This window comes from Rhea pennata, chromosome 13 (assembly GCF_028389875.1).
Source record: "Rhea pennata isolate bPtePen1 chromosome 13, bPtePen1.pri, whole genome shotgun sequence".
In the NCBI taxonomy this organism is placed as follows: domain Eukaryota; kingdom Metazoa; phylum Chordata; class Aves; order Rheiformes; family Rheidae; genus Rhea; species Rhea pennata.
This window is the reverse complement of record NC_084675.1, coordinates 9,896,856-9,913,012: the sequence shown is the minus strand read 5'-3', so window position 1 is coordinate 9,913,012 and position 16,157 is coordinate 9,896,856. Positions and strand designations below refer to the sequence as shown.

The window sequence follows — 16,157 nt, the reverse complement described above, 5'->3', positions numbered from 1 at the left end:
CTACACACAATAGCGGAAAGAATTTTCTTGGAAAATGGCATTTCTTAAATCATCAAAGGCAGTTAGCTTTGTTTTCTGTGCTGTAATTTACCTGCACTGTAGCATTAGCTCAGTATGTGGCACAGTCTGTTGCATCCATATAGTTTAAGAAACAGCAATTGATATGATACAGAATCTGTTTTTGAAAAACTGGTTTGTGTTTTCTGGTTAGCACTGTCTTAAGGAAGTATGAAAAAGAGTGAATGTACTTCAGTAATTCATAGATTTATGGTACATAAAAGTTATTACGTGACTCTCTTAATGGTCTTTGGAGGGAAATCAAAATAGGCCTTTTTATTCTATTTCCTATGTCTTTTTTTTTTAACTTGCATGTGTATATAAATATTAAAATATATACATATATATGTAGTCTTATTAAAATATACTTTCAGTTCCTTCTGCCTAATCTGTGATAATCATGTGAGTCAAGGTGAAAGCTTTTAATTACTTTTGTAGCCCTGGAAATACGGATCACACGAGTTATAAAAGGTGTTTGAAGAGGTTGTGAAAGTCAATGAAAATGTTTCAGTTGGAGTAACTAAGTGACTCTGAGTTACAAGAGAAATTTGTAGAGAAGGATAAATAATATTTTATAAGGGCTGGTCTTACACCTTCTTTACATGATACTTGTCCTGACTAACTACATTGATTTTATAGTTCTGTCCGTGAGGACGTTCTTTCCCCGTTCTTCCCTCTGCATGGCAGCGTTTAATTCTATCTTCCTTCTAGCCGCAGTATTTCAACTGTAGTATTTCTGTACCTAAAAATAGTAATTATTCTGAATAAGAACTTGTTGTGTGCCAGAGTTTCCCAAAGGTGTGCTGATAGAATCATTTTCTGTAACTGTTCTCCTTTTCCCTCATAACTGTTTTTGTGCAGTATTTTCTTTAAGTAGTAAGATCTAGATGTTAGATGGCTGATGGTCAGCCAGCTTGTTCAAATGCTGAATCACATACTGTCGCCTGTCAGTGTACGGCAAGTCTGAGTTTGTGCATTTCACTACCGAAGGCACAGACCTTTTGCATCTGTCAGACAATTTATAACAAACGGATGGATAAGAGTGTAATGAACTTGTTTTATTCTATATAGCACTCCATTTATACTTTGACCATCTGTCCTTCAAAAGTGTAGACAGCATTTGTTTTTCAAACACAAAAATTCTGATGCAAGTCAGAGACATAGAACTGTATGTTTTGATAGAGGAACTAACTATGCAAACTAACTTTTGCACTTTTTTTTTTTTTTTTTTTTTTTTTAGTGAAAAATACCAGGCTTCTATTTTTTCTCTTGTTCCTTTAGAATTGCATTTCTAGCATTAAGAAATTTTGGCCTTTTTTTTTTTTTTATTAAGTAGATTAAAGCTTTATTGTAGCTTGGTTTAAATTTTTCTTTCATGTAAACTTGATCCTTAGATGAAAAGTACGATGTACTTGCAGGCTCTTAATATCATTAGGAATACGATATTACTGTTTTTGTAATAAAGTAACATTAATATTAAACTCGGAAGGGGAAGGAATAAGAATCTCACAGATACTAACTACTGACTTTTCATTACATCTTCAGCACATTCCGTACTCTTTCTTTTATAATTACTTATATCAATTGATTTTTTTTCCTTAACTTGAAGAGGTATTACTGATATTGAATATAAAATATATGGACATTTTAAACATTTAGAAGTAAACTAATAACACCTTCCAGAAGTTCCCTCACCTCGCCATGAATTAGGTACTGTTTTTGAAAACTGTACGGATTGTTCTTTGCAGGCAGCTATAAGAACAGGAACACCTCCCAAATGGAAAACTAGGAGGCAGCATACCTCAGACAATGAAAATATGGCATGGAGATTCCTGGCTGAATTTTCTATCATACCGTGACTTGCCCTTTTAAGAAGGGTGGAATACTCTGTGTGGCTGGTTTGACTGAATAGAGGATGAAAATCAGATAGGAAATGAAATCTTACCTTCATTCACTTGTTGCTGATTATTTGGCAAGTTTGGCAAGTTAGTAGCCGTCTTTAAACAACTCTGTGCTCAAGTATTCCTGTTGCGTGTATACCTTGTCTTTGTGGCACAATAGAAGCGTAACTTCCCCAGGCACACAACTGGCAACATCTCCCTCCTTTCCCCCTCTCCTGCCGAAATAGTCTGAATTAAAAATCTGTGATGAAAATGTTTTTTTTTCTACTCATAGTTGTGCCAAACTAGATTTTAAGGCGTTCCACTTATGTCAGTGTATTTGAAAATACGAGTTAACTCCAAGTTCTTTTACAAATGATTTAACAGCAAAACAACTTATTTGATGTTCACCATCTCCTCCGCAGAAGATACCATCTTAATGGCAAAAGCAGTGCTATATGAAATTTTCTGTTTTGCAGGCTTAAAAAATGAACAGCTTTATTCTCCGTAACTTTTTTTTTCCCTTAACTATAGACAAAAAGTTAGAGTATTTGAACTGATACTAGGAGGTTTCAGAGTAACTGTAATGATTATTCAATTTTATGATTAACTGCAGATATTGAATGTCATTTTGCTTCTGAACTGACCCTTGGATGACCTTGCCATTCACCTAACATATATAACAATTTGTATTTGCAAACAGAGATAATGTTTGAATGGTTCCCACCACTCCTGTATAACTTTGATATTATTAGTCTTACTTTGCTGGTAAAATATAAAATCTGAGATGTAAAATAATTCCCCTGTCACTGGAGAAAGCTTTGTTGGAAGATGGGGAGCACTTGACTCTTGAGCGAGTTGCAGATTATGGGAAGAAGAGAGTAGAGATAAAGGGAGTGGGAAAGAGGTAATGGATGATTGTCCATGGATGAATATTCAGGAATTAAAATTGTTCAACAGGACTGGAAGCTGACAGTAGCAAGATAGAGGGAGAAGAACAGTTTGTTTTTTATAACTGAACAGGAGAGAGATTCCCTCAGAAATGCTTGGTAAATAATGATGCAACAATTGTTGGGAAGTCTATGGAATTTGCTTGAGGCTAAAGATGCTAGTATTTGATCAATTAGAGCAGTGTAAAAATTAGAAAGATATGTTTCTTATTATAAATGATTTTTTTTAATCAAATTGAAATCAAGTGAATAGAAGTACCTTCTCTCTGTGTGTTTTGATCTGTTCTTATCTCCCTACATATATCAACTTGCTGTCTTTTTTAATCTCTTCAGGGGGATTATTAAATAAAAAACTTGGAACTCAGAAAATTCTTAGTCATTTATTTTTATTCTGAATCTTTTTGCAGGTAGAGTGCTTTTGTGGAGACTATTTAATTCTCTGACTATCAGCTTGCCTGTTAGTGAGGTGCATATAAATATTAGTTATTCTGCTGAAGCACTTTGAGAGGTAGTTGTTGAATAGTGCTGTACAAATGCAAGATTATTACAAAGAACAAACTCTCATTAGTGCAGTAGGTAGATATTTTATGTAACAGAGGAAACGACAGGGATGACTGATATTTCAAGTCGTCTTTGTGACTATCTGGGCAACAAGTTTTTTTTTTTTTTTTTTTACAACGTTCCCAAATTTGTCAGTCTAATATTATTGAATTGCAGTTTTCAATAACAAAAGCAAGAAAAAGGATTTTTATATGACAATATCAGACAATATCTGCTATTTTATAAGATATGGTCATTGTAATGGGATGTTGAACAGTTTCCTATAACTTGGGATAAAATAGCTCAATAGCTATCCTGATGGCTCTAAAATATTTATGACTGTTTGCTAAATTTATTTTTTATTAAATATAGATATTGAAAAAGAATCATTAGCTGCATGGATGTAGTGTCATTCCTGTGGATAAACTGAGAACATAAGAGTATGTAACAGTGACATACTGTACTTTTGAAATAAAATGTATTGTATTTTATTACTCAGATCATACCACATTCTGTATTGCTTTACTGCTCTTTGTGAAATTTTCGTACACCGATAAGCAGAAGCATTTGGATAACTGATTGCCTGTGTCTTTTTGGCCTGAGAATTGCATTTGTTGCTCAGTAAGTTAGAAAGATGCTTTGAATGCTTTTTGTGGTTGCAGTAGACTGTGTGGGAGGGTTATCAGTCATGAATCAGCACTCTCTGTATTATGCACTATACACAATGGAATGAAATGTTTGTCTTTTAATATTATTTACTTTTTAAGTGAGAGAACAGGATTGAGCTTGGCGGTCATGGAATCAGAGTTCTCTGGAACTCTGCATGTGGCCAGTTTGTCTGCCTGCGTGACCAGCAGCTCTCTGTTAATGAGCTTGTTGCTGCTGGCGTAGGACTCTGTGTGGCCACAGTAGGTTGTTCCAGGGAATGAGGAGGAGGAGGGAGAGGCACCATCTTAGCTGCACAGAACTTGGAGCAATCAGATCCATCCTTTGATTAGATTTACTTTGGCACACTTCGTTGGGTGCTAAAGGACATAGGCCCAATTTCTGAAGAAAAACTGTCAGTTATAGTTACTGATTTGCTTAGAGTGAATTAAGGTCAGTCAGGACAGCTTTTAATTCTGAAAAATAGGTCCTAGCCTCTATGCTTGAGTTATAGAAACTGTGAAGCTTTTGAGTAGCAAGTTGCTCTTAACAGGGCCAGCAAATGTGTAAACAGTAAGCGCATGTATTGATGTCAAATGAATCTGTAGAGCATTGCGAAAGATTATTTTTGTGTGTTTGCTGTGATATATATATAGGCACACACACGTGTGCTCACACATACACACACTATTTTTATATATATATATATGTGTGTGTGTGTGTGTATATATATATATATATATATATCAATCATCACTTCATGTGCGGCATTCCATTCAGCTTTTAAAAAAAGAAAAGATGTAAAAGAAATCATGGTTTGGCATAGTTGCTAAATTGATGTAGCTTTTACTATAACTGTGTCTTTTTCACTGTATTTCACACAGTCTTTTTGACTGTGTGCAGAGAAAGATCTGTCCTTCTTATGAACAGAGAGAAAGAAAAAAAGTATAGATTAACAAAGACAGAAACAGTTATTTATTTGGGAATATCTTTTAACTGATTGGTAGGTGATCCTGCAGTACAGCATTAGTGATGTGAACTTTTGTATACTGGTATCTTGGAATAAATGGGCTCAAAAATGAATAATTGTGGATACACTGGGTTTCTTGTTGTTTATGATAAGGTCTATATTAAATGTCATTGATGAGAAAAACTATCAGGAATAAGATTTCAAAGCATACACTTGGAAACAGTCTGAACTTCTTCTGTCTCAGCTAAACCACCAAAAGCCAAAAATTAGCACTAAATCACATTAATAGTTAAAGAAAATATCTATACCAGGATTTAACAATACATTTCTCAGGTCAAATCTGTTTTCAGTTACAACTCCGTATCTAAAAAGAATCTGTTACCCATAACACATTTTTTTTTTCCAAGCTAACCCTGCTCTTCCCTTCTGTTTGTCTATTCTAGAAATAGCTATTTGTTTTATGACACAAGAGGTTTGTCTTTTTTTATAGAATACCTTAAATGTATTTGATATAAAGTGTGTTCATGTTTTCTAAAAAACTATCACACTTCTATCATGCTTCTAAAAAAAGTTCTTCATATTCTAGCAAATGCAGTCATCAGCAGCTACTCAGCCTTAAAAATCATAAGGGAATCCAAATATTTGTACTTCAGTAATAATAATAATTAATTAGAAAGTAGACCAATTAATTTATCTGAAAAAAAAAATCTCTTTACCTGCCAGGTTTATGAGTACTTGGCATCATGCCTAGCATCAGAAAGTTTCTGTATTGAGCTTCTCTGTGATAAAAACTGAAGTAAGATACCACAGTTTATAATCAGACACCCTAAGGTGTAGTGCTGTATTGGACAATATAGCTAACATTCCACCATAGGGATAAAAAAAATAAAAAAGAAGAGAAAATGGAGAAAAGTAACTATATTTCACTGTTTTATTTTACTATCTTGGAAGGATTGGATAGTCACAGAGCTAGATGTGAACAGGATTGACTTCTAACTGTGTGAACCCCAGAAGATTTGCAGAAAATCCTGCTTCAAAAACCATGGATGTTTTGGCAGCTTTATTGTTTTAGTGATCTCCCCCTCTCTGATATTGTAGCTTACTGTGCAGGCTCTTGACTTACTGTTGCTGATCCACTGTGGATGTAGTGGACTTTATATTACATCCTAAAACTTTGACTCCTGGCTGAGAGGAAGTAAAGACATTTTTCTTTCCTGGATAGATGATGCTGTGTACTTCTGCTATGGCTGGCCCAGGGCCCACAGGCAAGATTGCCATTCACTTAAAATATTCACTACTCTAAGTGCTTCCGTGATTAAAGAAAATAAGGTAGCTTCATGCTTAGGCAACCAGAAGACTAAGTTACTTCTTTGGCTTTGAGATAGGCTTGACTTACTGCCAGTTCCTTCAATGATTCTAAATTGCTCTTTGCAACTCAGCCAGGCAGCCAAACAATCTACATTGTGTTGAAAATTTACGTAAATATTTTTTATAGTGCTGTAAGTCTCAAGTGATTGTTCCATATATCAATATTTTTGGAGTAATACCAGCTTTGTGTGGTCATTCCAATAGGATAAGCCATGACCTCCAGTTCTGATTCAAATGCAACTGATCTCAGTGATACATTTTTCCATTGGTAGTTCTTGTTTGATCACACTGGGTATTTTTTTGGTTGTTTGTTTGTTTTTAAATGATGCATAATTTTTTCAGGAATAGAAAATTAATTTAGAAATATCTTCTGTAATCTTTCTACTCATTAATTTTCCACCAAACATTGAGGGCTGCTTGTTGGCTTGAACTCCCTGACCAGTGCTGTTGCTATAGAGTAATTAGTTGCCTTTATTCGTGTTCCTAAGTGGACAAAAGAATACCAAAAAAGAAGTGATTTCAGGCTTCTCATTTCTCTTGTCAAGATTAGTATTCACCAACTGTACTGCAGTAATATTATAGCAGCTACTGAAATGTTGTAATTAAATCCTGATGTTACACATCTGGCAGCTGGTCTTAATGTAAGCTAGTCAGTGAACATACATGATGCAGCTATTGAGTTTTTTGAATGTATATTAAAAATGGATATTTTATAAGTTTAAACAAAATAATACTAAATTTTATCTACCTAATATCTATTATAGTTCTTTGAACAAGATATGCACATCCTTGCTTTAGAAAGTGTTTTATCTTCTGATGCTAATACTTCAAGGAAAGTTGGAATTAGAATATATAAAATAACTTCATTCTAACAATCAGTAAGCAACATGTGATATTTGGATTCTGCTAGTTCAAGCAAAAGGATGTGTCTCATATGCTAGTGTCTGTCCTCACTCCTATTCTGATCTGCAAACTGCAGTACAGTAAGGCTGTACAAGCTTGTGGCTTTAACTATTAGTTCTGTGTCTTAACAGAAAAAGCTTAGTCTTCTGTTATTACTACCTTCTCTTGAACAGATTAAATGTGTAATTGTTTGTATTCAAATGCAATTTGAAACTTAAATGCAGAAGTGTCTAGGAGATTATATAATCTTAGGAGACCTAGAGAGCTTTTAAAAATTATCTAATATATAAGATTACCTTAAGTATCGTACTTTTTGATTAATTTTCTCTACACTTGGGTATTATATAGATGTTTTGTGCTCTTGTATATTCCAGAATTCCCTTTGCAATCAAGACTAAATGTTACTGATGACAAAAGATGAAATGGCCTACGCAGATTCATATTCCTCTGGTAAGTGCAAAGCAAACAGAACATCTTCGCTGTCTTTGTTTTTCATTACAATGGAAAAATTAAAATGATTTGGCTTTACCTTAAGCCTTCAATTGCTCTGTTGGGTTATTAAATATACAGTGGAAGAGCTAGTAATGAGTAGTTGCTTATATACCTTGTCTGTTCTCTATAAATAGAAGATTAATTACCATGTTTGAGAGACTTGAGTTTTATTGACTTTTCTTTCTAAGAATTTCTTTTATTCTCGTAATTGCTTTCAAGAGCATTTTTCTGCTTTTTTCACCCCCATTAATCATGGAATCATCTTTTTATATAATAATCAGCAGTAATTGAGACTGCCATCCAGTCAGCTCAGTGCTAACAGCTGGCATCTTCCAAATTACTAGGGGTATTGAAGTTGTTTGCTGAAGTGAGGGAACCTAACATATTGCTTAAATAGAATTGCATGCTTTATTACCTTGAGATTAATTTGATTTCATTCAACAGGGAGTTGAACATTGCATTAGAAAATACAGTGTCCAGTGGGCAGGATTTTATTGTCTCTCATTTTGTATTTAAAACACAGAATAATTTTATTTTAAACTTCCCTCTTGTCTCTGCAAATACTGTTTGAACTTCTGTGCAATTTGGTGTGCTTTCCCAGTGGAACTGAAAGGAAGCTCAAGCTCTGGATTATTGCATTATTCACAGGCTAATGTAGTATATATTGAAGACAAGTGTTACGAGCAAACTGTGTGTGATAACTAGGGGCAAACAAAACCCATTTTCTGAAATAAAAGCCATATGGCCTTTTAATTTTTCTTTAATTTCCTCATCAAGTACTAGAGAATTGATGTACTCTGCTCAACTTTGGCCATATTCTTTTGGGGCTCAGGAGGTATGTTAGCATTTATTACTTTTTCTTATTTAAGAGAGCAAAGCATCTGGTGGGGTACTAATCATGAGAACTTTGAAGCTGCCTTTTACTCTCTTATTTTTCAAGTGAAAAATAACTTGCAGTATAAACCCTGAAATGAACACAGTGCTTAAATTCTGAAAAGCTGTTGTTCAATGATAAATACTCAGATTTTTTCCAGATAGTTTTTTTTTTTTCCCTGAATATATCTGGAAGGAAAAGAGAAGCAACTTTTGTGTAGGTGATAGTTTGCTTTGAGGCTAATTATAAGATGCAAATAATAAGATTATATTTCTATATATAAATTAATAATACAGTGAAATATGATTTAAAACTTCACAAATCCTATTAAATCTATGTTTGGGAGGAGAGGAAGTGCAGAAAAAAAACCTGTATGATATGCCTCCTTTAAGCATATTGATAGCTCTTGCTGCTTACAAGGAAAAGTCACAAATTCAAAGTCACAAATTATTTTTGAATTTTGAAGTGTATAGGTATTAAGTGCCTATTACTTGGTTTATCATAACATTTAATTTTTTCTGGACAGAATTTTACCTATAAATTCTATGGATTTCTTCATTATAAAAAGTATTGCCATAAATTACATGATGCTAATGGAAAGACATCAAGTTCTTACTTTGTTTATCCCTGAGGTTGGCTCTGTACGATCACACAGGCTTATGAAAATTAAGCCGTTTTATCTGGTATATGGTGGATTATCTTCAATAGCTAGATAAGAGGGAACAAGTTGAGAATTCACAAATGACTGTTGCTGGTTATGATCTATGAAGCAGATTCAAAACAGATTTTTGTTAAGCAGATTCTGCAAAATGGAGCGTAGCAAAGGAACTTGAATGTGAAAATACCCTTGCAGGTCCAGACGTGGTGACACAGAATCACGTTAGAGTGTAGCAACTTATAATTTATTTGTGTATTCATAGGAAAGATTTATCCTATACAGAAATAGTTATTACTGAAAATTACAGGAACAGAATTTGTGGAGGTATTAGCTTTTTTATTGCTAAATTGAGATTGGTGCTATAAATTACTAATTTCCAAAATATAAGTCAACTCAGCTATAAAAGGTTTTTACTTTTAAAATCCTCTCTTGCTTTAGAATTAATATACAGTTGTAACAGTGTGATCTCAAATAGTACAAAATCAGCTTATCTTGACACAGATTTGGAATCTCGTTTTGGCAAGCATTCTACAGATATTTTGAACACTCAAACTTTGAAACAATGGCATATAAAAATGAGTTGGAATTTCAATTTGAATGGAGACTGACAGTACAGGAAGATCGAAGTTTAGATATGTATTTCCATGTGGTTATATGAACTGAAGTTGTTTAATTTCAAGTAGTAATTTATTCTTGGCATCTCAGGTATAGTTGTGAAGTACTATGTGTACCTATTTGTTATGACTTATGCTGTTGATAGCCTTTTAGATAAAGGACTATACTTAAATAGTTTATCGATTTAAGTGTTGTTATCATTATTGAATGGCAGGCTATATAATCTTTTTAATTTAAGTACTAAAGTGATTTGGAAAAGGAAAGGCTTCTTTTTAATTCAGCAGGACATCTTCTAATACATGGAATTCTCTGTATTAAGTAAAAATAATAAAAAAAATTAATTGCTAAAAATTCTATGAAGTGTATACATGCCAAGCACCTTTTCTTATAAGTCAATGATAGCTTTTTCCATAATGATTTTTTGTCTTTATTTAGTAAAGATAGAGTAATGTTTATAATACGTCATTATAATTTGTATTCAATAGGAAGTTCATGTTTTCCCTAACAGACAAGAGCATTTTATGCTCTTTAAATGCAAGTTAGTATTTCTGTGATCATTCTATGAAACATTTCAGAGTCAGTAACAGAGTTAAGTCTGAGTTTCCAATACCACTTTTAATCATTTTGATTAAATGCTGATATCTCCTGGATACTTTTGCTGAAAATGGCAGCTTTCTGCACTCTGGGTGATACCAAGCAGTCCACCTAGTTATTTTTTCCTCTTTAGTGAGAGGAATTTTGTTCTGTTGGAAGAGGATGTATGGTTCTAGTAATTACCATTCTTTTCTTAAAGCACAGTTAAATAACTAAACCTAACATTAGGATGAGCTGTGTAGGTATTTCGTATTATTGGTGTGCATATTATTTATGTTATTTATCATATAAACCAAACAGGTTTTCCTTTCAGATTTTTGGGGTTCAGTGTTAATTTTATCCTACTTGTAATGAACAAGCACAGATGCTCAATTTTCCTACCCTTACTGTATATATAGAAGGCTATAGAAATCATCATTTCCTTTGGTTTCCCTCTCTCACATCTAGTCAGGTGTGTAGTATTGCCACAGTAAGGATTGGGTGTGCTATTACTGAAATACTAGGAAAAATTCCCTCCAGGACAGTTTTCATTCTGTATTGGAAAGTAGGAGCAGGTGTTACAGTGCAGATACTTTGCTGTTCAGTTACCTATCCTGTAAACAACAAAAAATAATTAGAAAGAACATGAGGAAGGGGAGAAAATGCATCTCCTAGAGCTTAGTTTGGTGATACTGGAAAAAGCTATGTACGGAAGATGTCTCTGGTTGTGGGAGCTGACTTAGCTGCCTTGGGGTACCCAAAAAGTAGTTGTGTTCTGACCATGCCATCAAAAGCAACTGAGATTGAAATATCACTCAGACTACTTGCAGAATTTCTTCGTTAGTGCTGTTCCCCTTTTGTCCACAGACTTGCACTCTGCAGGCTTGCTGTTTGTGTTATTGTTATAGGCTTATTGTTCAAAGCCAATATAATTTAGGGACAAATAGAGACCAGAATAATTTATCACATGGATAAATATACCTTAAAAAGAAAACTTGTTTATGCAATCCTAATACATATCAGTTAGCTGTATGGACAAGAATTACCTATGTAAAACCACAGATTTCTTGGTGAAAGAATCTGGAACTGTTAATAGTTTGTTTCAAATAACATTCTGTGACATATAGTTCATAATGAGGAATTTATTACTGACATCAATGAGAAGTGGAATCTGTCAAGAAATATTTCAATTATTTAAAAAATTTCAAGTCAAAATTTAAAGTTTTGAGGACTCATCTTTTGCATGAAGTGTATGTAAAAAAAAAAAAAAAAATGCCTACTTTATTCTCTCAAAAGGATACTGTGGCCAGCATAAAAAATGACACTGGCTTACGCTGTTAAGGGCCTGATCAATGAGTTTCTAAATTCTTTCTAGACAACAGACAGGCTTAATAATTTTCAAGTTACGAAACACTGGGAATTTTCAGTGCTGACCAATTCTGTATGTTTGTGTCAGTCTGTCTGTCTCGCCCTTTTTTTTTTTTTTTTAATTATATTCTAAACCTGGTGTAAGTTTTTTTCTTTATCATTTTAATGAAGAGCAGTGATTTTAGCTGTTGTTCATATTTTCCTTTTAAAAAAAGAAGTTTCAGTTGCAAGGATCATATATTAAGATACATTTTTTGTACTATAATCATCACAACAAAAATATTCCACAGTAACTATGACTTTACGTACCTTTTTAAGTAAAGGATGAGAACAGTGATTGCAAGCTGATCATATTTAGTGAAAATATTTCCTGCAGAAGTCACCTTGGCAAATTGCAATGTGCATAGCAGCCACTGCATGTTATTCAGAGCTGCTAATATGGACACTGAAACAAGCCTGCTGTACAGGTGCTAGATTTTGATTTAATAAATATTCTGTATAGTATCAAACTATATAAAAAATCTAAAAATCACAATGAGAATTACTATATTTAAAAATTGTTCAATATTGTAAAACTGTTAAAGTTAGGTCAAATCCACCATTTAAAAAGGTATGAAATGTACAATTTTGCAAGTGGAAACAAGGGGCTCAAGAAGGCTGCCATAAAGGCTAACACAAGTTGCTTTGTGATTTCTCCTTTCATCCAGTATCTTCATATACTTTGGTGATCACACAGACCTCCGAGCTGTTCTCTTCATGCAAGTAGGATATGAGCTCAAAGTATCTATCACTGATTTCAGTAGAGAAGAGTGGCTCCATAAGGAGTATAAGGCTATTTTAAGAGACAAATACACAGTACATTTTTTTTTGTAAATACTTGGAAAACATAGAAACAATATTGTTTTCTAACTAAGGAGCAGTGAAATCAGTGGAATCACAGAGATATATAATACATGGTAGAATCTTTTAACATCATAAGCCTCCTGAAAACAAAACGTTTGTTTTTGTAAAAGTTTGTATCTAGAATATCATTTGAGAAATTTCTTGAGTTTTAACCACAAGCTGCAAAGATTATATGTTCCCAAAGATACTAAAATTAATATAACTCAGATAAAATATTGCAAAAAGGCAGTAATCCTTTACACTTACTTCTCATAAAACATTGAGTGAGGAACCAGTAATTAAAGGCAATATAAATGGTAGACAAGGTGAAACAGATCACTGTAACATAATTCTTGAGTGTTAACTGGCACCTAACACAGTAAGTCTACCTTCAAATTGACAAATACAATAAGACACCTATGTTGACATATGTGTGGTGTGCTTAGCTGCTTTTATTTATGAAAGTAACTGAGATGTTAAAATTGTCTTGAAAAACAGACAGCAAAGGAAGAGAAAAAGGAAGAGGTGGGTTGTAGTCACTCTTTTCAATGACCAATGGTTGGTTATTTTTCCCCGATATCCATAACTAATAATTTCCATGCAAAGCCTCTGTTTTGTTGCTCAGTTGGATAGGTGGCTTGGGAAGACTGGAGGGAGTCCACTGTTTTCTAACAATGATTAGTTATGAAGACTTTTTTAATGAAATACAGTAAGCTAAAAGTGTGTGCATCTCACACGCTGTATATGGTACATTTTTCATATATACACTGTCATTATATACACAAGCATCCTGTATGTACACTGTTATCACCTTCATTAGCAAGTTAAAAGTCAATAGATAATGAACCTTGTGCAGTATCTTCTCTTCCTCTAACATAGATTTCACAGGGAATCTCTTCCATAACTCTGTCTTCTATGACTTGCTCAGGGCAGTCATGCGCTTGTTTGAAAGTGTAACTACTTTTCTTGAATGTGCTATTAAATGTCTTCATTGGCTGAGGTTGCGCAAAATCATTGCGGAAGGGAAGTTCCACGGAGCTGAGGTTTGTCCTGCTTTGTTTTAAATTAGAGGCCTGAGAGCCACAGTGGTGGTCGTGAATGCATCTAGAAGCTGTTGAAGAACGTCTCATTTTCTGATAGTTTTCCAGTTCTTCTGATAAATCTGCCAAATCTGCAGAAATTTCTTTGTCCCTTAGTGAAAATAGTTCATAATGTGGAGGATCAAATACTTCTTGGAAACCAGTTTTATTGAAAGCAGTCTTGCAAGCCATAACCTTTTTGCGAGGTTGCTTTACTTGTACTAGAATTGAAATGATAAGAAGGACTAAAACTATTCCTGATGTGATGCCAATGATTGTTCCATGCGTTTTGGTGATTTGTTCAAACAATCCAGTCTTCTTCTTTTCTGCAAATAAAAAATGGGCATTAATATAAAGTTTTTATTATTCACTTTTTTGATAACGTATTAAAGCAAATCAAGCTATATTCTGATCACCATGTGGGTGCTATATTATTAGTGAAAAAATGACTTCATGGCACTGGAGACTAGAATTGTATGTCACTGAGATCCATCATGTTGGATCTGTGCATTTGTTCAGCAAGTCTAATTCCATGTCTTTAATAATAGCTATCATATGATAATTCATTGACAGCAGAACTCTGTGGCTAGTGCTTGCTGACTCTGTTAGGATGCTACTCCATTTCGGAACCTATATGAATTCAGTTCATGTTCTAATATCCTTGATTTAAAGAGGATTTTGTACAGCTACAAATGCTGCCTCCTTGTCACAATTTGGTGCTATTGGTAATATCCACATTGACAGTGGATGAAAATGTAGAGTTAAAACTATTTATTTCTTTTTTAAAAGCAAGATATTATAACAGCAACGATGTAAAACTGACTGTTTTCACTTTGGAAGAGTAATGACTGTGTTTGTTGCATAACTCTGTTAGGCCTATTTCAGTGCAGGGAAGTTCAGATATGTTCCAGCAGTAACCATCTAACAATAAAGTCAGTTGGGAAAAACAAAACAAAAAAAAAACCAAACCAACAATGCCACTGTTGGCATTGTTGGGTAGCACTTCTTATGAAAATACACAAGATGGCAGCATCAGATTAAGATGGTTTCCGATACTTTAAACACCTATTTGATGACAACATTTTCCAGTTTTCTGTTGTTTAAAAGTACTTGTCCTAGGTGACTAAAAGAATTCTACACTAGTAGTATCTAAAATAATCACTAGGAAAAAAACATTTAAGACTAACATCTGTGTCAGGCACCTGAGTACACTACGCAGTGCATGCAGCGTTACATACCGTGGTAGGCTATTCAAAACAAGCCATATACTAGACAGAGAGTACCAAGGAATTGGTTAATAAGAAATAAGGATAGTGAAGTCTGAAATACTGCTCTGCTTCAGAGTTTAGACTCATTACTCTGACTTACAGTTATAGCTTTAATGAGAAACATGACTGCACCCCTTGGCCTTTCTTGCTTAGAAGTTAATGTTAGCATAATTTTATGGAAAATGCAGGTTTGAATCTGTCACTTATCTCACACTTAGATTTCTTAGTTCTTAGTTGTTCACATCAAAAGTAGTTATGCAAAAGGTGAGGTCTTTTTAATTTATTTTCTTAAAAGAAATTGGACACTTGATTTTTTTTTTCTTAATATATTTTTAAGCATCACTGAATTTAGGCATAAGGTGAGTGTCAACATGCTCAGATTGTAGGCAGTTGTGGATACGGACAAAACGAGAACTTTAGGTGCCTGAAGGGCACAACTGAGAAGCTTACACAAATGTTAAAGCTGAGAAAATTGTTGATATAGCTGCATCAGTCTCCCTTCAGTCTACTTTGACATAGCAGTATTCAACTGTCTTTTGATTGTCTGCCGTATAAGTATTAAAACAGAATTTAGACTTCAACTAAAATAAGACATAGTAGATCATTAATCACTAGGCACATCAATTTACAGCTATTGGGAAGGACACTTATTTCTTCACACGGTTATATGGTCTTTAAGAAATTTGTTTTTGAAATACTGCAACAGGTTAGTGAATTGGAGATTCTAGGCAAGATTCCAAAAAAGCACTTGTGGGGATAGGAAATGGAAGTTATACCAAAGAGGGAAAATTATGAATATTACCAAAACCAAGAATGTTTAGAGGAAACTTTCTGTTATATTGAAAACTCAGGAGTCACTGATCAGTTTTGTTAACTGTAAAGTTTGCATAATATACCTTGCATTAGAGTATCTATTAGAAATGTTTGATTTTTTTTTTTCTTGATAATTCAGTTATTGTTAAACCCAGGTAAATACATTTTCGTTATATGTGGTCTAGTAAAATTACAGTTTCTTCAAATGATGAAAATTTTCCC

The 16,157-nt window shown here is 33.8% G+C and overlaps 1 protein-coding gene across 1 annotated transcript in view; it reads right to left on the bottom strand.

Moving 5' to 3' along the window:
* Positions 1-13,453: 13,453 nt before the first annotated feature.
* The window catches only part of NETO2 (neuropilin and tolloid like 2), a 29,591-nt gene continuing 26,887 nt past the window's right edge, over positions 13,454-16,157 (bottom strand). The window contains exon 7 of the mRNA XM_062586384.1: positions 13,454-14,180. Coding sequence (XP_062442368.1) covers positions 13,600-14,180 — 581 coding nt within the window. The 3' untranslated portion in view covers positions 13,454-13,599. The remainder of the gene's footprint in view (positions 14,181-16,157) is intronic.